The 26,505-nt window shown below is 28.7% G+C and overlaps 2 protein-coding genes and 1 pseudogene across 3 annotated transcripts; 2 read left to right on the top strand and 1 right to left on the bottom strand.

Moving 5' to 3' along the window:
* The first annotated feature begins 7,762 nt into the window (after nucleotides 1–7,762).
* LOC111284285 (protein DGS1, mitochondrial-like) lies at nucleotides 7,763–14,434 on the top strand (annotated as a pseudogene). Its single transcript, XR_016342782.1, has 14 exons — nucleotides 7,763–8,081; nucleotides 8,176–8,290; nucleotides 8,835–9,038; nucleotides 9,224–9,361; nucleotides 9,505–9,666; nucleotides 9,807–10,001; nucleotides 10,136–10,236; nucleotides 10,894–10,983; nucleotides 12,068–12,140; nucleotides 12,215–12,243; nucleotides 12,341–12,464; nucleotides 12,699–12,809; nucleotides 13,757–13,857; nucleotides 13,982–14,434. The product of XR_016342782.1 is annotated as a protein DGS1, mitochondrial-like (transcript).
* A 1,706-nt stretch (nucleotides 14,435–16,140) lies between these two features.
* Nucleotides 16,141–21,609, top strand: LOC149518400 (cysteine desulfurase 1, chloroplastic-like). Its single transcript, XM_089761560.1, has 10 exons — nucleotides 16,141–16,421; nucleotides 16,517–16,659; nucleotides 17,125–17,284; nucleotides 17,389–17,575; nucleotides 18,154–18,299; nucleotides 18,373–18,445; nucleotides 18,579–18,642; nucleotides 20,261–20,354; nucleotides 20,865–21,023; nucleotides 21,328–21,609. Exons 1-10 carry the CDS (start codon nucleotides 16,230–16,232, stop codon nucleotides 21,496–21,498), a joined length of 1,389 nt encoding a protein of 462 aa, XP_089617686.1. The 5' UTR covers nucleotides 16,141–16,229; the 3' UTR covers nucleotides 21,499–21,609.
* Nucleotides 21,610–22,530: 921 nt separating this feature from the next.
* On the bottom strand, nucleotides 22,531–23,576 carry LOC149518399 (heavy metal-associated isoprenylated plant protein 47-like). The gene is made up of 2 exons (XM_089763336.1): nucleotides 23,005–23,576; nucleotides 22,531–22,907 (listed from the first exon to the last, which is right to left on the bottom strand). The coding sequence occupies exons 1-2, from the start codon at nucleotides 23,087–23,089 to the stop codon at nucleotides 22,765–22,767; spliced, it is 228 nt and encodes a 75-aa protein (XP_089619462.1). The 5' UTR covers nucleotides 23,090–23,576; the 3' UTR covers nucleotides 22,531–22,764.
* Nucleotides 23,577–26,505: the final 2,929 nt, after the last annotated feature.

Raw genomic sequence — 26,505 nt, 5'->3', positions numbered from 1 at the left:
ATTTAAAATTAAATACAAAAAATGAATTTATTTTTATTTAATAAATAAATCTAATTAAATAAATTTAAATTTTATCTCAAATCAAATTTAAATTTAAAATTTAATTTAACTCAATCAAATTTTGAACAATAAATTTTAAATCTCAAATTGATAATATGAATTTTTCGCTATACGAACTCAATTACACAAAACCACATCATAACGTAAGCTGTTTGAGAATCGAAATCTAGAGCTCATGTATATCCAAAACATGCTCCAGCGAGCAGTGGCCCATGGATTTCCAGAGAATCTACTTAGCTTCAGGCTTAAGAGTCGTGATGGAATTTGGCTCATTAACAATAGCTGCCAAATCTGCCAAAATGATGCGGAAGTTGGGAAGCTCGGCATTGGTTTCTGTCATCCCAAATGTGAACTAATGAGCTAAATTATAGATTTAATTTAGGCTAAATACTTAATTTAGAAGTAAACTTTTAAGATGATGCTTAAATTACGAGTAAACTTTTTATTTAAGTTAAATTAAAATCAAACGTTTGCAGATTTTAAATATTTAATTTTTTTTTCAGAGAAGAGAAAAATGCATTTTTTTCATTTTTAATCTTCTTTTAATTTTTTACCCTAAATTAGGTTAACATGATTAATTAATCTAAACTAACCCTAATTATGTTAAGTAATCACACAATTATCATTAAAAAATATATATTTGGACATGTATCATGTCACATAATTAAAAAATGACACCTATTCTTACACATCATGTAAAAAATGACAAGCGATTCATCAAAACGTGTTTTAATTACGCACGTTACACATATACACAATTTTATCATGAAAGATCTTTATTTGTTATATCTTGAGAATGTTTGATTCGTATTTAACTCAAATAAAATGTTTAATTTTAATTCAAATATTAACTTAAAAGATTAACTTTAAATTGAATATTTAATTTTTAATTTATGATATTTTAGTATCATATTTAAATTATTTCGATGGAGATAATTTTTAATATAAATTATTTTAAGTTTGAGTTATGTCCATTTTAACTAATTTCATTAAGGATTATAAGTTTTTAAAATTAATAGAAATAAAGTTGATTTATCGTTTTTATAATCATTTATATTATATCCATTAATTTTGCAATTAAATTGAAGTTTAAAATATTATATATTTCATATATATCGATTAGCAATTGTTCATGAAAAACAAGAGTGAAAGCTCAGGGTTGAGATCAAATATAGGAAAGCTGCTAGGGAGTGGGCATGGGTATAATGGCAGAATCATTGTCAACTGGTCTCCTGTAGAATGCCATTGAATGTAAAGGTAGTGACTAGTGAGACTATACAAACTTGGCTGGAACTCCCATGGGATTTTCCTTTTTTTTTTTTTTTTTAGAAAAGGAAGTTCATTGCTTTTTGAGGGTAACTTCAAGTGTAACTTTAATTTAATATTTGAAGTTTTTTTCCTTTTTCTGTCAAAGAACCTTAAATCTCAATTCTCAATGAGCTATCACTCTTGTTTTTCATGATAAATTGCTGATGGATATATATGAAATATATAATATTTTAAACTGCAATTTAATTGAAAAATTAACAGATATAATATAAATGATTATAAAATGACTTTAAAATCAACTTGATTTCTATTAATTTTAGAAATAAAAAAAAAATCTCAGTCGAAATAAAAAAAATGTTAAAAATGTTGAAAAACAAATTGCAAATTGAAAAAAAAATTATCTTCTGGAAATAAAAATGTCTCATGTAAGATAATTACAAAATACAAATACCTTTAAAAACTTTAAGCCCTTAATCTTTAAAAATATAAACTATTTGGAACATAAGTTTTCACATATTTGTTAAGGAGATAATCATGAAAAAAAAAATCAACCTTCCATTCTATTAAATTGAAACGACATGAAAACGTCAGGATTTAGTGCAAGAAGTAAAAGTAGAAAGTCCAAACTCTTCCTCTTCTTATATGTTTTTAATGCATATAATAATTGTTTAATGGCTAACTTCAAGTTTATGAGTATTAAAACCTCTAAATTTAATTTCAAATTTTTATAAGAATTTTATTTTTTCATCATTGTGCAACTTATATATTTTTGTTATTTATTACTTTTAATTGATCATAACGTTTTTTTGATATATAATAAATTCAAACTTTACTCATAAGATAAATATGCCTATATACAATAAGAGTTCATAATATATTTAACTTCAATTTCAAATACTTTCACAATCATTTTATGTCTAATATGTTCATATCTAGATCATCATATCAATGCAAGTCATGACACATAAATCCAAAGAATCATTTTCATAAAATAGTATAACTAATAATTATAATATGAGTTTTACTCATATTTCATGCAAAAATTCGTGAAAATTTTGCATTGGTTAAATCATTGATTGTTTAACTCTAAAACTTATGATTTTTGCAAATCAATATTATTATCTAAGCCCATATGTTAATATGATGTATAACCAACTACGTTCTTGCTATTGTTATGAAATTATTGAAAACTTCATAAACTTGTTCACTTTTTATTTTAATAGCTTGTAAAAAGTCATTTTTTTAGATACAAGAAGCAAAAATATCTTCATTATGTTTAACCAATAATGCATTAATTAGATGATGGCATTCTATCTCTATTGTTCATATTTTTCTTATATGTATAAGAAAGAAAATTCCATCCCATTTAGTTTATTTTCGTAATATATGAAAAATTGTACCAATGTTCTCCGTGCCATCACAAAATGAAATTAAACACATGCATGTATTGGTGCCTTTGGAACATTGAATTTGTATGTTATTTTTTAATTTATAAACATGCCTAATTAGACATTGATAAGCATCATTCAAAATGTCAGTAACTATCAAATACTTCAATATTTTTTTTAATGACATGTCTTTTCGTTTAGTCAATATACCATAGCGAAAAGCAACAATGATTTTTTGTAACCATTGATTAACTCTTTGATTACTATTTATGATTTTCACTTTGTAATTATTCACAATAAAATTTTATTTTGTAAAATCACTTCTACTGTAATACACCCAATAGACAAAATACATATCATATTGCCCATATTTCTGATAATAACAATTATTTGATTTATTATCCACCAATTAATCAATGAAATATCATATCTTAATAATAATTATTTACAGATATCGATTTAATTTTAATTGGTTTTCATAAAAATTGAACACTGATCAAAATTTGAACTAATAATAAATTTAAAAAATATATCTATATTAACATTTGATTTATAAACGGTCAACAAATATAGAACCATACAAATAGCTTGACTCAACTTCTTATCTTAATTTTGATGCCATGATTTAATAATAAAACTGATTTTGTAACCAAATCTTATTTTTTGCATATATTTTCTACTTGCATCTAATTTTTTATGGTAAATTCCTTTATCCTTTTTTGATTATTTTCATAGAGACCATATAACAATTTACTTATTTTATATATAACTAAGACATGATAATTAAACAATTGGCTATTCCATTAGAATCCCATTTAATTCATTACTTGATAATAAGTGATAATTCTTTTGGTTATAAATCAATTCATGTCTTTCTCTTTTATGTTTTCAGGCTATTTCCCATCCTAATTTTTATAAATATCTATTTTTCAAATAAATATAATGCAATCTATTAAATCTAATTATGGAGTTAATTTTAGTATATGTATAAACTTATACAATATAATCAATATTTTTCATATTGTGTTTTGACTTTACAAACTAATGAAATAAATTGTTAACGTGTTTATCTCATTTAGTCAATTTTTTTATCAACAATTATACAAAAAATAAAATACATACTTTTAATGAAGATTTTTATGAAATTAATATTTTGATTCATAAAAACATTAATCTTTTGACACCTTGAGCCTTCTCTAATATTGATTTTCAAATCATGTCAATTTATTTTTCTTGTATCTTCCTCATGTGAAATATAATTTTTTTCATAATTATCTTTAAATTGTTAAAAAAATAAAGAAAATAAATAATATAAAAAAATTTTAGTTTTAAGACGTGAAGAATACTTCTTAAAGGCTATTATACTTTTAGGATATAATAAAGCTTTAAATTTTCTAGTAAAAAATAGTGAAAATGGTTATGCCGAAAGATTTATTTATAATAAATGAATAGATATAAATTTCTATTCAAATTATTATGAATTTATGTATAATCATTACTTTTATAAATAATAATCTATTTATATTCAAATAGTTATAATTATTTGTCATATGATAATTATTTTTGTTTAAACATAATTATTTAAAATATGAATAAAATTAATACAAAAATTAATTTTATTTATTAATAATTAAAATGTTATATTTAATGTGAGATGTATCACATTTTAAATTACTAATATATATTTAGTAAATTATAAAATTTATCAAATTCGATAAATTTTATAATTTTAATTATAAAATTTACTGGATAAAAATATATGAAAGAATTTAAAATTAAAAGATAAAAAAGTAATTAAATAATTTTATTAAAAAATAATTAAAAAAGAAGATATAAAGAGTACAAATTCAGGTGCAAACGTAAACACCCTTTGGTTTGTTGCGCGTTTTGCAATTTGCTTTCAATCAGCTCTTTTTCTTATTTTGTGGGTTATTGTATTGGGGATAATGAAAGGACGTAGAGAAAATATATCGAAATTTAGAGTAGAGTAGCAAAACTCATGGATTGTCCTTGTCGACTAAGTTATGGGTATAAATAATAAAGCGGTGTTTGTAACTTATTTGAAGTCAGTTCTAATAAAATTTAGCTTTAATTTGTTTATTGTTGAATTGACTAGCTTAATTTTTTGATCGAGTCAAATTTAAACGTAAATTTGATTTGAATAATTTATGAATTTAATTTAATTTTTGTATTTTAATAAATATTTGTTTTATTTTAATAAAAAATTATTATATATATATTCACGTTTAAATTTAAGTTTAAATATAAATAATTGAATTTAAAATTTAATATTAAAATTTAATTTATTTTTATTAATAAATAAATTTAATTTAATAAAATTTATCACAAATTAAATTTGAACATAAAAATTAAAATTCAATTGAACTCAAATCAAACTTCAAACAATAAATTTTAAATTTTACACCAAGAAGTCAAAATTTTCAACTATATGAACTCAATTAGACTCAACTGCATCGTAACGCACGATGCCTGGGAGTCAATCTAGAGCGCATGTATATCCAAAACAAGCTCCAGAGAGCAATGGCCAATGGATTTTCAGAGAATCTACTTAGCTTCAGGCTTAAGAGTCGTGAAATTTGGATCATTAAGAATAGCTGCCAAAAATCTGCCAAAAAATGCGAAAGTTGGACAGCTCGAGATTAGGATTGACAATTTAATTTGTATTTTTCAAGTTCCACCTCAACCTAATTTTACAGGGCTGGGTTTTTTTTTTTTTTTTTGTTTTTGAAAAAATTGGGTGAGATTGAAGTAAGATTTTAGATAAATATATATAATTTTATATTTATATTAAAAATAATATTTTTAATTAAAAATATTTTATTATTTTAAATTAAATCGATTGTGATTTTATACGAGACAAATATAAAAATAATATTTTAATATCAAATTAAATTATATTTAAATATTTATGATATTAAATCAAATCAAGTTTAGGATCAACAAAAACACGATTTAATTCAATTCATTGTCATTTTTATTTGAGATTGGATTTTGTCATTTAACTAAAAACAAATGAGCTAAATTGTAGATTTAATTTAAGCTACATGTTTCATTTAGGAGTAAACTTTAAAGTTGATGCTCAAACTAAGAGTAAATCTTTTATTTGAGTTAAATTAAAATAACACGTTTTTAGGTTGTAACAGATAAAAGGTTTTTTTGTGACAGAACTTTGTGAGTACGACGTTAACTTATGGTGAGGAAAATTATTTACGTGGATGTTCAGTGACATTTTCTCTTATTTTAAAAATGAAAAACTAATTTTAAAGAAAAAAATAAATTCAAAACTGATTCAAAATAGAAGAAATTAATTCAAAGCCAAAATTGAAGTACAAGAAAAAGAATCATTATCAAAATCAAAATTCACCAACAAAAATCCAAACAACCTATTTGTAAAATCCCAGAACTCATAAAACCCATATATATTTATATATAATATCTTAAACTGCAATTTAATTGAAAAATTAACAGATATAATATAAATGATTATAAAATAACTTTATAATCAACTTGATTTCTATTAATTTTAGAAATAAAAAAATCTCAGTCTAAATAAAAAAAATGTTAAAAATGTTGAAAAACAAATTGCAAATTGAAAAAAAAAAAATCTTCTGGAAATAAAAATGTCTCATGTAAGATAATTACAAAATACAAATACCTTTCAAAACTTTAAGCCCTTAACCTTTAAAAATATCAACCATTTGGAACATAGGTTTTCACATATTTTGTTAAGGAGATAATCATGAAAAAAAAAAAATAAAATCAAGCTTCCATTCTATTAAATTGAAACAACATGAAAACGTAAGGATTTAGTGGAAGAAGTAAAAGTAGAAAGTTCAAACTCTCTCACTTCCTGAATGTTTGCCCTCTCAACAAAATTATTTTATCTTATCATGGGTTATTAAATTAATTTTTAAGATAATAACGGATAATTGATTAATTTTTAAGATAATAATGAACGATAGTAAAAATTAAAAATAAAATTTTCTTTATTTTGTTTTAATTTTTAATTTTATAATTTATGACTGATAGTTTATATGTTTGAAAAATAAAAAAAAAATACAATACTGCATGTAAAACAACAATAGCTAATTGTTAAAGATAATCATCAACGTGTGATTGATTCAATTGGTTAAGATTATTTTTTTCGACGAAAAGATTTTAAGTTCAAGTTCTGCCGGTGATCATTTGTGAACTCATTTCGAATGTATGACTTGCAGCTACCTATTTGAGATTGTCAGATACGACACATCTTACTTTAACATGAGAAATGTACGACCTACAGGCTACAGCTACTTGTTTTAAACTGTCAGGTACGACACATTTTGTCCTAACATGAGAAATTGAACAATCTATTTACCCTCAAATTTTAATGACAAAAAAAAATCTACTAAATATTGTTTAAATATTTTTATTTTTATTTTTTAATCTTGCTATTATAATGATATTTAATATATTCAAGTATATTTTATTATTTTTGAAAAATGATCATTAAATATATAAAAAAATAAAAAATAATGGAGAATAGGGAAATAAAAAATTATTTATAGACTTTAAAAATAAAAAGGGTGAGCCTGGGCTTAGTCGGGTAATCCAATATTAATACATTAGTGTTCTAACCTCTTTTATTTATTGATTTAATTTTCGTAAATACTCATTAATCAAATACTTAAAAAAATAGATATTACGAAAACATCAAGAATATTTTTTAATACTGATTTAAAAATTTACATTTTGTAATAATTGTTTATCCTAATTATAAAGAAAATACTGTATTTTTTTAATAATTGTAGATCTTTCCAAGAATTTTTTTCTAATTTAAATCTAATTCAAAACAGATTTAAGAAATTATGAAATTAATATATTAAATGATTTTATCATTTAATATATTAAAAAATGAAGATAAATCTGGGCTTTATCTTCAAAGCCGGGCCTCAAGTTAGGCCCAGAAAAGCCGGTGGACACCACAGACGAAACCTTAAGAAGGTAATAACCCTATAAATTCCCAAAAAGCACTTTTTAAAGGGTGTTCTTGCTTTTGTCCGGACGTTGGTCGACGGTTTGAGAACAGCCGTCATCAACTTTGAGTCTTCTTCTTCACTGCAATAAAATATAAAGTATGAACGCTATGCCTGACGGAAATGAATCAACGAGAGACGTTAAAACTTTAATCTCATTTTACTCCAACTATCTATGGAATCAACTCACCACTTTGTTTCCTTCTTCGCCTTCCAATTTTCTCGAGAAAATCTCAAATTTGTCTCGCCAAACCGCTCTTCCTATCTCAACAAAACGTAGGGCTGGTCTTCCTCTGCCATTGCCTGCCAACTTATTCAACTCCACTCCGTATGACCACCTCCACCTTTATCTTGATTGAAAGAAAAATCATGATAGTTTAGTATAATATTTGATATTGGATATATATTTTTTTAACATGCAGGATCAAGCCAGAAGCATCGAGAGTTTATGAAGTTCTAAATGATATAATGGATCGCTCCATTTCAAATTTGCATAAAATTCAAAATAATTTGCAATTTTGGCAGTCTAGAGCTGAGGTAATGTTTTACGCTAGTTACTTAGGCTTATTCGATTTTTATTTCTTTTCCTAAATTGAAAATTTGAATAATAAGGAAAAGAATAGCTGAGGTAATGTTTTACACTAGTTACTAAGGCTTATTTGATCGTTATTTTTTATCTTAAATTGAAAATTTGAATAATTAGAAAAAGAAATATAAGAATTAGTATTGCATTTTTGTTACATTTAGCTAATTTTTTAGTCAATTTTGATTTTTCTTTTACAACTAGCAAATGTAAGAGTTGCTATAAGGCAAAAATTGAATGTCATAATTCAAAATCATACTTGCTAAAAAAATAGAAAAATGACTAAAATGCATCATCAACTATAATTATTATGTTTAATTATAAAAGGAAAAAATTATAAATATTATTTGCTTTTGTATTCTCTATCCGAGCGCATTTATTCTTATTTGCTTCCAGAAATGAAATATGTGTAGGAAAAACTACAACCTCATGATACTTAAAGGTGTAATTCTTGGTTATCGGCTTCTGTTTTTATTCTAATTTTGTGGAAAATTTCAGGGATCTAATGCTAGGAAAGCTTACTTCATGATTTTTGAGAGAGGGCCACGAGCTTTTGTTAATGGAACGGTTCAACTCATGCGTGAAAGTGTTACTAACGGTTTGGGAATGCAGCATCTTTCTCAATCTGCTTCTGCCTATATCTCTGAAAGAATAGCTGTCTTATCTGCCTTAAAGTGTTCGCTTGCTATTTTTTTGGCTGAGGTTTGCTCTATCTTGTTCTAATTCTGTACCATCATGTCATGTTTTGACCAGAATAATGATTCCAAAAACATTGGTGAACTTAACGTTAAGTATGTAGTAGTTTTTTAGGCTTGATCATGTGAGCATTGTTGTTTCTTTTGTCATGCATAATTAATCAAAGATTCATTACTTGTTTGTTTGACTAGTTTTATGTGGAAATTGACAAATGTGGAGAGGAGTTAGTACAAGATCCAAAGAAATCATTTTCCTCACTAATGGTCATTCTTAGTGGTTTATTTTCTAAGTTGGAGGCATCAATTGGACATTTTCATGCACAGCATCAGGTAACAAGATTGATTTATAGCTTTTCATAATTGGTTTTGTTTTTGCAACATTTTTTTCTCTTATAGAGAGTGCTTTATACTTGCTGCTATGATTAGTTTTTAAAAACTTATGGTTCCAATTTTGATATACAAAAACTCTGCAGAGCAATTTATCTGTTCATGGAACCTATTCATTTCCCCTATGATTTGAGAAATTACCAGAAATCAATCAAGAAGAGTCTCAATGGACGGATCGTGAAATTATTGATGCTATCAACTTGGTTTATAAGAATCTACAAGAACTGGACTTTTACTTAGCTCTAATGGTAATGAATCCTTTTCTCTTTAATCGACATTGCAATAAAATTAGACAGTATTAGATTGATTAACTGGCTTGTTCATTTAAGGTTCTTGCATGATCAATTAATTTTGGGATGTGTTGCTTACTTTCTTACCTTGCTCTTAGGTAGCTAAACATAAAAAACCAAGAAAAGTAACTCGTTATTGGATCCGGTATACGTGTGGTGTAGTTGGCCTTTCAGTTTGTTCTTTCTGGCTCCTACAGCATAGTCGTCTTATGGGAAGTTCTGACATTGACAATTGGATTCGTGAAGCAAGGGAGTCTACAGTTAGCTTCTTTAATGACCATGTTGAGCAACCGGTACATTCTATTTTGCTAATCTGATTGCTCTGTTATTTTACATTTCTATTTCCTCCGAGTCTTTATGTTGGCCATTTTTATAATACTTGAGAATTCAGCTGGTTTCATTAAGGTTAAACTCAAATTTTCTTCAGCTTCTGTCAATAAGAGATGAACTTTTGGATACATTCAAGAAGAGGCAGAAAGGTGTAATGGCTATGGAGGAAGTGCATTTGACTTCTAATTCTCTCCACAGGTTAAATTTTCTTCCTATCGTGTATTGAATTAAAATTAGCAACCAAGACATTTGCAGCATTTTAAGTTTTTTTTGGTTAAGACATTTGATTGATAAGATTTTTGTATTTTTTTTTTCAATTGATAAACAAGTCTATAATTTCTCATTAGTCTAATTTGTGAGAGGTATTCTGCTGATTTAACTAAGTCTTAAAGTTTTCTGTATTCATGAAGCATGTCTTTGTGAAGCTACATGGTTGTGAATTTTATGCAAATAGATGATTCTGAACATAGAATATAAATTCCGAAATATACATAACCATTTTATTTGAAAGTGTTAAAACCTTGGGAAAGGGGGGGTGGGGGTGAGGGGCTTCTTCTTTGTCCCAATGGGCCTCAATATGATCAAAAAAGATTTGTACTTTATCTTTTCACACTACTCTAATCTTGGATTGAGATATATAAACAATAAAACTTGGATTTTTCTGGAGATGTAAATTTGTTTGATGTTTGTTATATTTGGCTCTAGGTTGTCTTCCCGCTTCACTATTTCATCCCTTTCTTTTTTATGGTGATTGGAATCAATGAAATCCTTTTCATTCATTATAAGGTGATTGTTATATTCTTGACAGCCATGTCAAGTGCTTTTTCTGAATATGGCTGCTTTCATGGTTTGCAGAATGTTATTGGCCTTCAGTGAGCAGTCAAAGGGTCAAAAATTCCCAGAGAATGCATCAGACCAGGAAATGCTTGAGATAGTTATGACAAGGTGTGACTTTCTTTCTAATATTATGGGTAATGCTAATCCTATTAGCACCAATGATTTATGATGCATTTGTAGGACAGTACTGGTGAAAATTTTCCATCGCTCAATATTTATTAATAAGTGCATAGGAGGAGTACCACGTTCAGTGCTAGAAACAATAGTGAAAAGAAAGAAATTATGCGTAAATAAGAGTTTCAAGATTGAAGTGGACTGAATTTTTCACCTTTAAATAGTGGCCTCTTGAATATAGTGGCTCAAGTTTTCCATGTTTGAGCTTTACATTTCAATAATTTACTATTTCCATGTCTATATAACCTAAAACTTGTCATAATTTCGTATTGATGTCTGCTGCTTTATAGCTGTAACAAAATTTGATGTCATGGTTTATCTAGGCAGTTCTATGACTCCAGCACTGAATTGCCTGTACTTTAAGCTGGTTCTTTTAACCTATAGAGATGTGCAACAGCGAGTAGAAGTGTAGCAATAGCTTTTAAAAAATCCCTAGATGTTGGATTCAAACATGTGTAAAGCTAAATACTTACGGATCCAAGTCCAAAAGTGAGCAGAGACTTAGACAATGGAGTCATTCCCATGTACGTGATTGTGTGTTTTTGCATGCATGCAAGTATATGCTTCTTATTTCATAGCTGTATATTCTTGTCTTGTGTGTGTGGCTGAGAAAAAATCAGGCATATGATGATCTGAAGCAATTAACAGTATATCTAAGAATACAGGCAATGTTCAGTAGAGCGCAAACATTAGAGTATGTTTGTTAAATTTGAACTCAAGCTGAACTTTTGTTTGGTATTTTATCTGTATGAATGCTTCAGCTACATGAGTTCCTTGGACTGAACAGATTAGTAATAGTAAGTTTTATAATTGCCAATATATCTGGAATAATGTTGCATTCTCAATGATAGCATGGTTTTCCTGTTGATACTTTCAAAATGTTCCAAAATAAATATGTTCATGTGATTGCTAATATGATATATTGCTTTAACCGACTACGATGTTATGGCATGTACCTATTAGTTTAGAAAATTTCTTCTTTGAGAGAAACTCTAATTCATTGGGATTTCTAATGTAGATATGAAAAGGAACTCATGCATCCTATCCAGAATCTTCTCAATGGAGAGCTTGCTCACGCTTTGCTCATCCAGGTAATGCTCACTACTTTTACTATGCAGTTACTACCTGTAATTCTGGTTGTGTAACCTTATGTTCTTGCTTGCAGGTTCAGAAGTTGAAACTGGATATTGAGATGTGAGTTCAAAACCATCTTATTCCTACATAGACTTTTAAATCTTATTGTCTTTGTGGTTTTCCTCAAAATTCTTATGAAATATGCTCATTGAATTAGGGCAATGCTTGAACTGGATCAGATTCTCAGAGCAAATGAAATCAACTTTGCGATCCTAGCTGCATTGCCAGCATTCTTTCTATCTCTCGGTCTGATTGCAGTCATGCGTGCATGGTTTAGACAGGTGAGAACACTTCAAAGATCTACAGTATGTTATCGAATTAATTTTTTGAAGTGAATTCCATTTGTTGATCAGTGTAGGAGGGGACCATATGTTAGGTTTAGTTCATGGCACTTCTTAAATTCAGTTACTGTGTTTGCTCAGACCAGCAAAACATACCTTCTAATCATCAAATTCTTATTTCCTTCTGCTTGTTTCCCATGCTGTTAACTATCTGGTTTTTGTTATTGTAATCAGGATACTAGAGCAGAAGGCAGGGGAAGAATTGCTCGTATCCAAAGGAGGCTACTTATTGTGGAGGTTGAGAAAACAATTATGCAGTACCAAACTTATCTTGAACAAAGGCTGGTAAGAACCTTTGTATTCCATTTAGTGCTTGGTTGCTTCTGATTAATTTTTCTTTTTCCCTTATCCACATTGACATTATTATTATTATTTAGCTTATTGAAAAAGCAAAGGGTTAACTTTTTTGTTTGGACTTCAATAAACTTTCAATTCTGAGCAATCCATTTTTCAAGATGTAAGCATCTGAAGTTGTTTCTTCTAGTTGTTGCGTCATTATAGTTTCACTACTATTTGGGAGGAATAATTGGAAATATTAAGATCTTGTGCTTTATTTGCTTTCTCGAGCAAGTTCTAACTAGCTTTGATGGCATTGAGGTAATAATAAGGCATTAAAGTGATGCTAACACCACTTTAATGATCCACCACTTTAATGATCATTCTTAATTTTTCTTGTTTTTACAATTCTACTTTTACTGTGGCATCGAATAGAGAGAACTAGAAGCAGCTTTCTTATTGCCACTGGCTCCGTGTGTGTATTTTGTTTTTGTTTTCTGAAAGCGTCTTCACCCTCCATCCCTCTCTGAATATTCACTTGTTAACTAGCATAAGTTTATGGTGGATTAGGCAACTCTTAGGCTTTGCCTGGTAAGAGGATAGAAAGTGGTAAAGATGGAAAAGTATTTAATCCGAATCATTAGATGAAAAGTTTTTTCATCTTTACCCTTTGCCATCCTTCCAACCAAGCCAAGCCTTTATGACAAGAAAGAAAATTTGATTTGAAGAAGCTTTATTTACTTTTCTTATATTGTTTTAACAGCTGTCTCTCTTGATGGATTGTAATACTTGTTTTTGGCTTGTTCTTGTTCCCCTAATTTTTTGCAACTCTGATGAGTGAACAAGCCAAAATTCCTTTTGCTCCGACTGATGCTGCACATCACTATCTCTCACTCTGTATCTTTGTTCCTAAAGGGTGAGAAAGGAGATATAACATATTTAATGCTCTTTTGCAGGAAAATGATGCACGATGCATGTTTGGGATGCTGATATATTGTCTAGATCGCTTATACCATGCTGTCAGAAGACATGCGAAAGCAATGGGTGAATGGCAATGGTTGGTTTTCTTCTTCTGTTTCATATATGATTTTACTACTTCCAACTCTGTTTCAGCTTTCTGTTGTAGAATAATGAAGTTGAACTCGATAACAACTAATCAGAAATGTAACTATCATCAACAGTTTGAAACAGGATATAATTGATTTGGGAAAGCCTGATCTTCAAACTGCACGTAAGCTAATTGTGACAGCACGCATGGAACAGGTGTATGACTGTTTGCTTCCTTCACTAAAGCGCCGATAGAAGTTAGAAAAAAGTCTAAAATTTTTTGGATAAATGCAATTTTATCATCCAAGAAGTAGAAAAACTACTTGAGTAAGAAACAAGCTGCAACACTTTACCTGCCTTCTTGCATTGCTTTCTTATCAAATTTTGCCAGGGGAATTGAATAATTTTGATCCAAGGTTGAAGACAGCCAAGGTCCACTGCTACTTTTCCTTTCATAGTTTATATTTCGCATTTCCCTGCTTACTGCTTCAAGTTTCATTGTTTAATAAAATTTTGTGAAGTGGGCAAGTTAGAATTGTTTCAACTTTTACCTTTTGAATTAGTTAATGCGTATTGAACATTTGCCATTTCTGAATTGAATTAAGTTAGGCATATTGTTTCTCTTGCTCATGGTTTTGGTTTACGAATTTAGCAGTTGCTACACTAAGGCTTTGCTTCAGTCAAATAAGGCTTCATTTTTATTATTCAGTAATGCTTATAAGCGAAAATTGATCTTCCAATGTTTTTGGTTATATTTTCTTTTATAAGAGATTTTTTTTTTCCATTTATGTATTACTACTAATAAGGAATTTGAAACGGGAAAACATGTATGTATGGAGTAGTTAAAGGGACACCAATACTAACGTTTTAAGTGATTTGTGATTTTCGACTTTAAGGAGAACGATTTCTAATATATTTTTGTTCACTAATCAAGCCAAATGAACTCTTTTCCTTAATCTTGAAACAAAACATAACGTTAGGGAGGTAAAAAGGTGTAATCGAATTGAATCGATGAAGTTACAAACTTGAATTTGATTAATAATTTATTATTTGAAATTCAATTGAAATTAAATTAAATTTTAATTTCTAAATTTAAATTTCATTCAAAATAAAAATTGAATTATTTAAATTCATTTGATTATATTTATTTATTGCATTAAAAGATAAATTTGATTTCAGGTAATTTGATTAAGCTTATTTATTGAATAAAAAATAAGTTTGATTTTTTATATTCGAATTTAAATTTATATATATATATATATATCAATAAAATAATAATTTTTTAATTAAAATAATAAAAGTATATATTAAAATATAAAAATTTAATTAATCGAAAGTTACTTAAGTTGGACGTTAAAATTTTTAAATTCGTTTCATTCAATAAATCAAGTTATTTAAATTTAAGCTTAATTTGATAATGATTAAGTTAAATTTAAATTTTATTAGTATTAATTTCAAAAATTTTGAGAGTACTGAAATATTATTTAGCTCGTTAGGTGCATTCCACCTTTGTTACTTTCCTTTTCTAGATTCCATCTTTGTAGCTTTCCTTTTCTAATATTAGCCTTTTTTTTTCAATCTTGATCAATAGACTTTTGGTCCAGACCCCATAAATGTAATCAGAATTGGATCAAATAATGATAACTGCGGTAAAAACTATTTATTATTTTCGTTTTTGATAATTGAGATTGTTAAAGATTGAATATCAATCATTGAAATTAAATTTTTTAATATTTTATTAATAAATTACAAATAAATAAATGATTATATTATATTTCAAACAGTTTCTTTTACTAATAACAAATTTTTGTAAAGCAAACCACAATCTTTTATTTGCCTTGGTTTACTTATGTGTTTTGCATTAAAAAAATAATAATTAATACTTGTTTTTTTAAAAAAAAAAGAAAAAATAAAAAAAAAGGATGTGCTGTCTATCAAACTTGTTATAAAAAATTTTACTTTTCTTAAATTTGACCCACAAGTTTATAAAGAAGCCCAGCGTGCGTAATTATAATGGCATTTGGCAAGGTTCTATGGATTTTAAAATTAAAAAAAAAAAAAGCGGTGTGGTTGTACTTGCAATTGGATTTGGGACCTAATGGCAGTTGGTTAATATGGAAAATAAATTTGTAAATTAACTTTAGTAGGAAGAAAATAAATTAATTTTCCCAAAATGGTAAGTTCTCCAAAAAACAAAAAAAAAAACTTTCTCTTTGTCCGTTGAGCTTTAAATGATGCAAATAGAAATGAAAATAAAAAATTTAGACCCAATGGCTTAAAGCCCAGCAATTCAAAGCTGTCAACTCTATCACTGGGAATGAATATAAAGACGATAAGAATCGAGGCATGAAGCAATATTTCAGCGTATTGAAAAATTTTTAGATGAGAAAAATGATGGAAGGAGTGGTAGTAAAGCTCCCTTCTTTTCCATTCCTAAACCCTACCATTTCTTCTCCTTCTTCCTCAACTCCTCGGCTAGGTCTCCGCTGCTTCTCTGCTTCGCTTTCCACCGTCAAAGAACGCTCCGTTTCGTTAGGCCACTTAACGCGGCCCGACTTCCCCATCCTCCACCAGGTCCTTCAATTTCCCTTCTTTGCTTTTTTTAATATATATATATATATATATATATATATATATATATTTGTTTCAGTTTATGAAGTTGTTAGTAAATTTGGCTGGAAGTAAATGGGTCGAAACTTGTATACTTAGACAATGCGGCAACTTCTCAAAAACCAACGGCTGTGTTAAAAGCTTTACGTATTTATTACGAAGCTTACAATTCAAATGTTCACAGAGGAATTCATTACTTGAGGTAATCCCTGGTCTCTTCTTAATTTTACTCAAAATTATTGGCTCCCTTTGGCCAAGTCGGTTTGGTTGGTGCTTTTGTTTTTTGCTATTTATATTTGTTTTCATTTCAATTTCTTTCATTCCATTTTCTACAACAAGAAAAAAAAAGTTAAAAGCACCAAGCAAATGGAGCCAAAGGGTCCTTTTGTTGCATGGTGGGGGGACTCCGATTGTGTGTAGCTTCGATTTATGACTGGATCTCTAAGGGTCCGATCGTGCGTTCAAATGAACTCTAAATGTATGTTTTTACTTTATTATGTATATGTAACAGTTTTGTTAGAACTTGCGTTGCGTTTTCAGTTATCTGTACACTTTAAAGACTGATTGATTTTGCTGTTTAGTAACTTTCTATGAAGCAAAAACAAAGAGCAAAAATGAAGAATTTTTATTTTTTTTTCAGATTGCTTTATTTTTGTTATATATACAGTGCCAAGGCAACTGAGGAGTCTGAGTTGGTGCGGGAGAAAGTGGCAGCTTTTATTAATGCATCAGATTCTACTGAGATTGTTTTCACTAGAAATGCTACTGAGGCTATTAGTTTAGTGGCTTATTCTTGGGGTTTATCCAATTTAAAGCCTGGGGATGAGGTGTGGTACTTGATTGTTTGAATTTTTTATTTGCTTGTTTCTATCACTTGGGAAAGCTGTTAGTTTTATTTGAATTGTGATGTTATGATAATTTATGATTGCAGATTGTACTTAGTATTGCTGAACATCATAGTGCTATTGTTCCTTGGCAAATTGTGGCACAAAAAACGCGTGCTGTTTTGAAATTTGTAAGTTTAGATGAGAATGAGGTTCCAGATGTAGAGAAACTGAGAGAAATTATTTCGACGAGGACAGAACTTGTAGTTGTTCATCATGTATCTAATGTGCTTGGTAGGTTTCTCTTTACATTGACTGTTTCTATTTTACTTGTCAATACTTTTAAAGAAAAATCTTGTTTTCACGTTTGACACTAATTTATCTTTTCCTTCGTGGATTTGAACTTAGCTAAATCTTACATTTGAATCAAGCCTTATTGGGCATATATTTGAAATTTCTCTGTTACTTATTCGTGTTTGATGACACTAAATCAGATCAAGGCAATATAGATTTTTGTTGAGAAATTTGGTCTTTGATTTATGCGGAATATCAGGTTATGATGATGCAGTTTTTTACAGGTGTTTCTTATCTCTATGTAATCACTTTTTATTGGGTAATATTCCCAAATAACCTGCATGATGCTATCTTGCTACCTTTCAGACGACGAAAAATAAAAAGATTAGGTTTAGTAGAAAATTCAAGGTTTGTGTAGAATAATTTTATCATCATCTAATCATATCATATTCTTCTAAAGTCATTGATGGATGATCTCTCTCTCTCTCTTTTTTTTAATCAATATCAATAGTTTTCTAAACATGGGAATAAATATAGCATGATCATATTTATTTGACCAAAATTTCTTTTTCCTGAAGGCTCTGTTCTTCCTATTCAAGACATTGTGATTTGGGCTCATGAGGTTGGGGCGAAAGTGCTTGTAGATGCTTGTCAAAGTGTTCCTCACATGGTGGTTGATGTCCAAGGTCTTGATGCTGACTTTCTAGTTGCTTCCTCTCACAAGGTTAGTTCATTGCCTTATGTATGATCTAAGCCATATGGACAAGGGAATGAAGTTAGGAATAAGCATGCTTCAGATGTGTGGGCCTACAGGCATTGGATTCTTATTTGGTAAGAGCAATCTCTTGTCAGCCATGCCTCCATTCTTAGGTATGACTTCGCTTTCATTTTCTTTTTCAAAATTCAATTCTTATCTGCAACAGTTCTGTGCATTAATATCTGTGGGACTATAGTCATGAAAGTAGTTTTGAGCTGATCTGGATAATTGTTTTTCTCCTTTTAGGTGGTGGAGAAATGATCTTTGATGTATTTTTAGATCATTCAACATATGCAGAACCCCCGTGCAGGTTAGTGATCTTATTTTCATCTTAAAAGTATGATATTCATAAGAGTTTGTGGATGGGAGGAACTTTAGGAGTTTTTTACGTTGTTTGAGTTGTGTATGCATGATTAAGCTGGCTTCTTGAATAGTAGAATTTTAGTCCTGCAAACCCCCTTTTCCCAAAAAGAGAACGAGAGACGGAAATACAGGAAATATTTCTCTTTTTAGTTTACTCTTCTAGATCATTGTAAGTCAATAAACATGTCAAAAAGTACTGTAAGATCAATATGGTCATGGATAAACCTCTGCTGTTTTTGTATGCTTATAAGCATAATGTCCATGTTCATCTCTCTTTCAACTGCATGGAATTTTAAATTTTTCTCTACTTTCCACATTGTAAAGGACCTCTCTAGTGGCAGCAACTGGTAAGATCCCTTTATGGTTAGATAATTGGACATGTAATTTTAAAAGAGATCAATAAATATGAGTGTACCATATTTTCAAGAGAAAGGTCCTAAAAGGAACATAGACATAATTGCTCAAAGTTGACGACAAAGTTGAAGAACTAAAACATGAGGTATTCTGTCTTTTTCTAAATCATTGCAAATTATCTTCATGTAATGACAGAAAAATTACTTTTTTTTCTTAAATTCTAGTAATTGAAATAATTCTATCCAACCTGAAAGAAAGAACAACAAAATACATACAAGACTTCTGCCACAGAAAAAAATAACCAGCATGGAAAACAAGCTTGTGCATGAAGGTAAATCCCCAAGCAACTTGAATCTGGCTGCTGTTAACTGTTGTTATAGTAGCTAGCTTCAATGAGAAGTATACTCCATTTATTTGCCAGTTGTCAAAGAAAGGCCTGCAAAATGAAGTCCTCAATATTTCTGGATATTCGCTATAGTTCTCTGTGGAATTGTTGAGTAATCAGCCTTTACTTGTTGAATACTCCATTGGTGTAGTGCAGCTACAAAAGCAGTTTTAAGAACCTTGCTAATGGTGGTACCTTTGCTCGTTTATATTGTATTGGAGCAATATCAGATCATTTAGCATCTGCCAACTGTACAACTTCCTGCAATGCAGTTCCTCTGAATAATATTTATTCAAATCCTCCTGGGATAGCTACATTTGAAATATTATAATAATGTTCTAAGCTTAGCTCTTTTCTACCCAAAATCAAAGGTTCTAAGCAAGTATAGGATGAAATGCTGCCCGGGCACTATGTGCTTTTGTGAATCTTTTACCTAGGAACAGCAGCTTGACTTATTTTAGTCACCCTCTAAGCACTTCTAATGGTGGAGTTATACTAAGCACTTCTAATGGTGGAGTTATACTTATCTTTAGGAGTCAATTAAATTTAAGCAGTCTTAAAATTGTTAAGAGATGTTGGTCTGAATCTTTTGTCGTCACCTATTGCATGCAGAAACTTATACACACACGCACACACTCTGCTTCAGTTGACTGTAAGTCTAATCGTAATCGAGTGTGGTTATTGACTATTTAGGATTTAGTTTACCGAAATGAACTCTCCCTTGTTTGTTTAAAGCCACACATCATTCAAGTAACTTTTGGTCTAAATATTTAGTATTTTGTTTCTTAGCATGGCTTATTCTGTTCTTGCTCTTCAACTGGATCAGATTTGAGGCTGGAACACCTGCAATTGGGGAAGCAATTGGATTAGGCGCTGATTACTTGTCTGGGATTGGCATGCAGAAGATTCATGACTATGAGGTCAGTTGCATTTTTTGCTGTTTGCACTTTCTGTTCCTTCATCATAAAGTAAAACCCATTCATTTACGTTTTAGGCATAGGGTTCCTGATTTGATGCACCACGGACAGATAAATGCCAACATATTTTTTGGCTTTAAATTAAAAAGAAAAAAACTTGGTACAAATTATTTGGTTACAAACACTTAAGGAATCAAATACTAAATTATGCTATGGTTGTTCATCTATCCCTAGGATTTTTATTGACTAATTTTATGGTTTGAAATGTATTAAATTATGTCTCCGATTAGAATCTTTCTTCTTGCCTCGGATTGATTCCGAGGCAGTTTAAAATTGTTGTGAAAATGTTATTGTATGGGATTGAATTGCCATGCTACATTATATAATGGGACAGTAACACAGTAGCTTAATTTATATATTTATTTTGGGGAGGAAGGGGCTAGATGGATTTAGAAGCCACTTTCTGATAAGCTATATCTGTTTTATTCTTACGATGCAATTTTGATTTTATAGATGGAGCTGGCTAATTATTTATATGAAAAACTCTGTTCTGTTCCAAATGTTCAAATCTATGGTCCAAAGCCTTCAGATAGCATTCACCGTGCTGGTCTCTGTTCTTTCAACGTCGAGAATATTCATCCTACAGATCTTGCAACATTTCTAGACCAACAGGTAGCATAATAAATTAGGAATAGCAGTGTAATGCTGTCGTTTACTTTTCTGTTCTTATCTATTTTCTTAAAGCTTTTGTTGGCATTGTGGTTAGTTTGGAAAACTGTCGTTGAAAAGTTATGATTTGTGAAACTGTGATAGAAAGCCACTTAAATGACTCAAACTCCAATTTGGGTTAAAAACTGCGTTGCATTTGTTGCTCAAACAAACCTTTGGTAAAAGCAAATTCAGTAACTGGATGTAGTTTATATGATTTGGAAAGGAGTTTTGATATTGAATGGCAACTTATTTTGTTTAATCTCAGCATGGAGTGGCCATCAGATCGGGTCACCACTGTGCCCAGCCTCTCCATCGCCATCTAGGAGTGAATGCAAGTGCACGCTCCAGTCTTCACTTCTACAATACCGAAGAAGATGTTGATGATTTCATCCGGTCGCTCAATGACACAGTCAACTTCTTCAATTCTTTCAAGTAGTTCCTGTATACTGAAACAAGTACCTTTTTCATTTTTTACACTATCTATCTTGTTTATATGTTTGTTCTCTTTTGTATCTGAAAATGTGACAATTCAAATGAATACTAGAAATTTACTATAATTAATGCACAAGGGCGGAGTTCCTATCCCCTGTTTTAACCTTACTGAACTTCTTCTTGGTTGGCTTGACACCTGCGAACCGAGTTATTGTCTTTTGTTTTGCCACGTGTATGGTTTGCGGGGTTATATGGACAACCAGGGAAAAGGAACAATGAATATCCGAAGGATAATAAGATGGTAAGTGAAACTTTTTAACTTATGCTGCATGTTGATAAGTCTGAACTTTCTACTGAGAGAAAGTATTCAAAACGGTAAAAATGGGAAAGATGCTTTTCCTCAAGAGGGATATGTTTGTTTAATTAGTAGATATTAAAATATTATTCATGATTATTTGTTAAATTTAATAAATTAATATAAATAAATAAAAATGAATTTGTGCATAAATTGTTCGTTGGATATTATGTTTGTTTACTTTTTTGAATATAAACAAATTTTAAAATATTGTTTATAATTATTATTAAATTTAATAAATTAATATAAATGAAAAAATCGAATATGTTCACAAATTTGTCGTTGAAAGTTTGATTGTTTATAACCCTACTTTTCCCTTGAATGTGACTTTGTACGTTTACACTATAGAGCCAGCAGCCTCAGCCTCCCCCAACCCCGAAGGCCAAGTTAACAAACGCGTTTCCATCATTCAAAAAAATTATTAAAAATGACTTGTAAACCGGGGCAGGGCATTGCCATCAATTCCCATAGGACTGAATATTTCCGTTCGGTAAATTGATGATCAAAATGTACTAATGCTTTGCTGTATCATCCACCAGGAGAATATTTATTAGTACCTTTGTCTGCAAAAAGCTCTGGTGACTGTAATTTGCTGCAACTGATTTCAAGTTTTTTTCTGCTAACTTAAAAACCACAAGTCGAAAAAGATTCAGAAAAAAGAAATTGAGGTAATAACATATCTCCAACAAATCAGAAATAGATGATTAGCTTCTATCAAAGCACATCTGATACCAAAATAATAATGATAATAATAATTCAGCGCCTAAATAGAAAGCTATGAAATTTGTCAACACAAAAATACAAGCCATCAAGAGCAAGAACAAAGTCTTCTATTCTCAATATTGACTAGTGTACTTCTCCAGTTCTCCCTATGCCCATGAAGAGATATTTGGGGACCAATCAGCTCGGATTTCATTATGTCTGCGGAGCCAAACTGATAATTTGGGTATCTCCAACCTTCTTCCTTAAGCTGGTGGTCAACTTGACAACATCAACTCCGTCTCCAATCACCACCAATTTGTCTTTCTGTTCTCCTACTAATCCAACAGAGCTGACACCTGTTTTTCCAGTCAATTGATTAATCTCAACTCTCATGAGGTTTTGACATCAAAACAAAACAAACTAAACAAAAATAACACCAAGAAAATAACTCACCCTCTTGTTTTGCAGCCACCTTGAGGGCCTCAGTCTGGCATTTGTGGCACTTCATAGCCACCTTCAACTCCACCGTTTGTTGCATAGTTGTCAATGGATCATGCAAAACAAACAAAAATTCAGTACTAAATCTAATAACAAATAAACCCAAACCATAGAACTTACAAATATTAATTACTAATAATTATTGCCAACTGATGTTTAGATCAATTGTCATGTCATATTATTCGTGCTGATGCTTGGAGATTACAGATTCGAAGGGATCAGAAGTAGATTAAAAAATTCAAAAAAAAAAAAAAAAACTAATAATTTACTAGTCTTTTATGCATGATGAAACAAAATATGACCTTCATTTCGTTTCTTGTTTTCCGAGAAGAAAATATTATGAAGAAGGAATAAGGATGAGCTGATATTACATACAAGAATGCCATTTATATAGTGATCGTGAAAGCCAACTTGACTTACTGCTCAAGTTTCTTTTTAATTTTTTACACATTTTTTGTGATCCCACAAAAATCAAGTAATATAGGTTTTTAGTCTTCTACAAATTTCCATTCACCTTCTTTTTACAAGTTTTTTACACTATATATGTCTATTTCATATAATGAAAATGGAAAATGCATTTAATTAAATAGAATCATTTTTATTTGCCAATATAAATAGCATCACTATGATTTCTTTTGGGAGGTTAAATAGGGTGAAATTATTTGTTGTTTAGGTTCAATCTTTTTATTTAAATAAGAATTAAGTTTGAATTTTTTTTATGGGAGTTTGAAATTTTGTTCTCTAAATTGTAGCACTTGATCAAATGGCAATTAAATTTAAAAAAAAAAAAGGTTTCTAACCTTGAATTGTACATTACCCTATTTCATTTTTCATTTTTGAAGTTGAAATTAAACCAACTTATAAAGTTCATCTTCCTAGAGTGTTAAGCATTTCACTTAAAGTAATGACCCTTTAATCATTTCATATTGAATTCCTTTGAGGAGTTTTTTTTTTTTTTTAATAAAAAAATCATACCTTGAAATATAAAAAAAAAATTATAAGCAATAAAATTTGAATTATAGATTTATTAGATATAATATTACATGAATAAATTAATTTAAATCTTAAATTTTTTTTTATATAAAAATATCGCAGCATGAATTTCTTTTTTCATTTTAAATTAAAATTTTATCATTCTGTCACCAATTTATTGGGTTAATGCACGTTACAAGAATTTCGTTGAACTAAAAAAATGTACGCAAATCCCCCGCCCCCCATATCACGTCAAGGAAGACGAATGACCCTTTTGAAAAGCGAAGCGAAAATTAAAACAAAGTCTTGGTCAATTTAAGTCTTATTAAAAAAAATTTATACTCGGTAACGAAATGCGACAAAGCATGTAGTATTTTCATAATTAAATTTATTTTAAAATTAAAATAATAATGATTAATTATTTTTTAAATTAAAAATATAATAATAAAATTACAGCAGTTCAATACATTTGTACTGTAACCGACTAAAGTTCCGATATCAACCTTTTTATCTTCCTTAGACTTTATTAAATTGCATAGAAAGAAATATAATATTGTACGTAGAAATGTTTCTTTGGAAGTCGACAAAAGACTTGTTGGAAAGTAATAAATCGATAAACGCCTGGGTCGGTTTCATCTTTTATCTCAAGCTTTTCCTTTCAGTAAGTCTGGTCATGGCAGAGCTTTAATAGAATATTAATAAGTTTTTTTTTTTTTTTTTCAAAAGAATATTAATAAGTTTTAGATTTATTTATGTTAGGCTTGAAATATAGATTTCATTTATTTAAATTTGGCCTATTTTTAAAAATAATTGTCCAAACATGCCCAAATTTTAATTTTTTTAAATAAAAAATAAAAATAAATTTTATAATAAATATTAATTATCATAAAATAAATAATTATAAAACTTAATAATTATAAATAATAATATATAAATAAAAATTAACAAGTCTTCGATATAAACTCAAACCTTTTGTCAACTCAAATTTGGAATAATATATTGCTAAACATCTCCGTTACTTTCACTTTGTTTCAAAGAAAAAAATAAATTGCTTATGCTCATAAATATCTTTATCTTTTTATTTATTTCAGATTTTTTCTTATCAAATTACAATCAGAAACAATAGAAGAGAAGTTATATAATCATAATAAAATACTACATTTATATATAAAACATTATTAAATACTTAGTCAATAAATTAAAATATAATTAAACAAATTTAATATAAATTTAAACCAAAGTAACTCACATTTAATAAGATTTGAACTTAAAATTTCAAAATTCTAAAATTTTTTCTTTATCACTAAATCAAGGCTTTGTTAGCTTGTTTCAGATTTTTTATTCATCTACGATTGTATCTCCTTGTTTAAAAAAATTTCATGCAAATCCCCGGCCTTTTCCCCACCTAATTAGGAAAAATCTTTCCTCCTAACGTCTTGAGAACGAAATTTCTGAATTAGGTACTCTGTACGTTGGAAAAATGAAGTTGAATTTTCTACTAAAGCTCACAAATTAAGTGCCTTAGCCATGCTCAAAATCCTTGGTCACCAATGATTATCGATTAATTGCATTAAAAGCTTCAGTAGAACTATAAATTAAATTTGACGATTTATGTATTTATATTGTATAAAATATTAAAATTTATATATTTATATTATATTTTATATAAAAATTATTGAATTTATTATATAATTCAAAAACCAAATAAGTGTCAACTCTTATATGTTATTCTTACACTTATAAATTTGAATTTATTAGTACTTTTTTTTCTCTCTATATATAAGTAAGGATTCATTTATATTAGTATAATTTTTATATTTTAAAAAAATTTTAAATTATAATTAAATTTATAATTCATCTGAATTAAATAAATATTTTTAAATTTAATAATTTTGATTTAAAATTTAAAAAATATAAAAGTTAAACTAATATAAATTAATTCCTTCTTATATATTCATATATATATATATATATATTCAAACAACTCAAATTTGAATAATTAAAAACTCAAAATATCTTTAAATAATAATTTTTTTATATTTAAAATTAATAGATATTAAATTTTAATCGATAAAAATCATATTATTAGCAGAAGACGGCTGGCAGACTAAATAATGATTAATTGACACATAAAATGACACAAATTTGAAGATGACCTTGAAAAATTAAACTGACCAAACTTGGTTAGTGCAGAAAAAAATCAGAGTTCGAAAAATATTAAAGTAAAGAAAGGAAATGGTTTTGCTTGCTAGGTTTGTGGGTAGAGAAGATAAAAAAATTCGAAATCGACGGATTTCGATTCTATTTGATATTTTAAGGTCGATTTTTTTTTTTAAAATCGGGTATCGGGTCGGATTGGGTAGCATGAAGAAAAAATCAAGGTCGGATTTTAGGTAAATCCGATCTTGCCTGACCTGATATATATATAAATAAAAATTTTAATTATTTATTTAATTTTTTAATTATTTATATATATATTTATAT

This window comes from Durio zibethinus, chromosome 6 (genome assembly GCF_047325235.1).
Source record: "Durio zibethinus cultivar Kanyao isolate XHJ-2024 chromosome 6, ASM4732523v1, whole genome shotgun sequence".
Lineage (NCBI taxonomy): Eukaryota > Viridiplantae > Streptophyta > Magnoliopsida > Malvales > Malvaceae > Durio > Durio zibethinus.
Note: the sequence above shows the minus strand (reverse complement) of the source record. Positions and strands in the feature narration are given on the sequence as shown.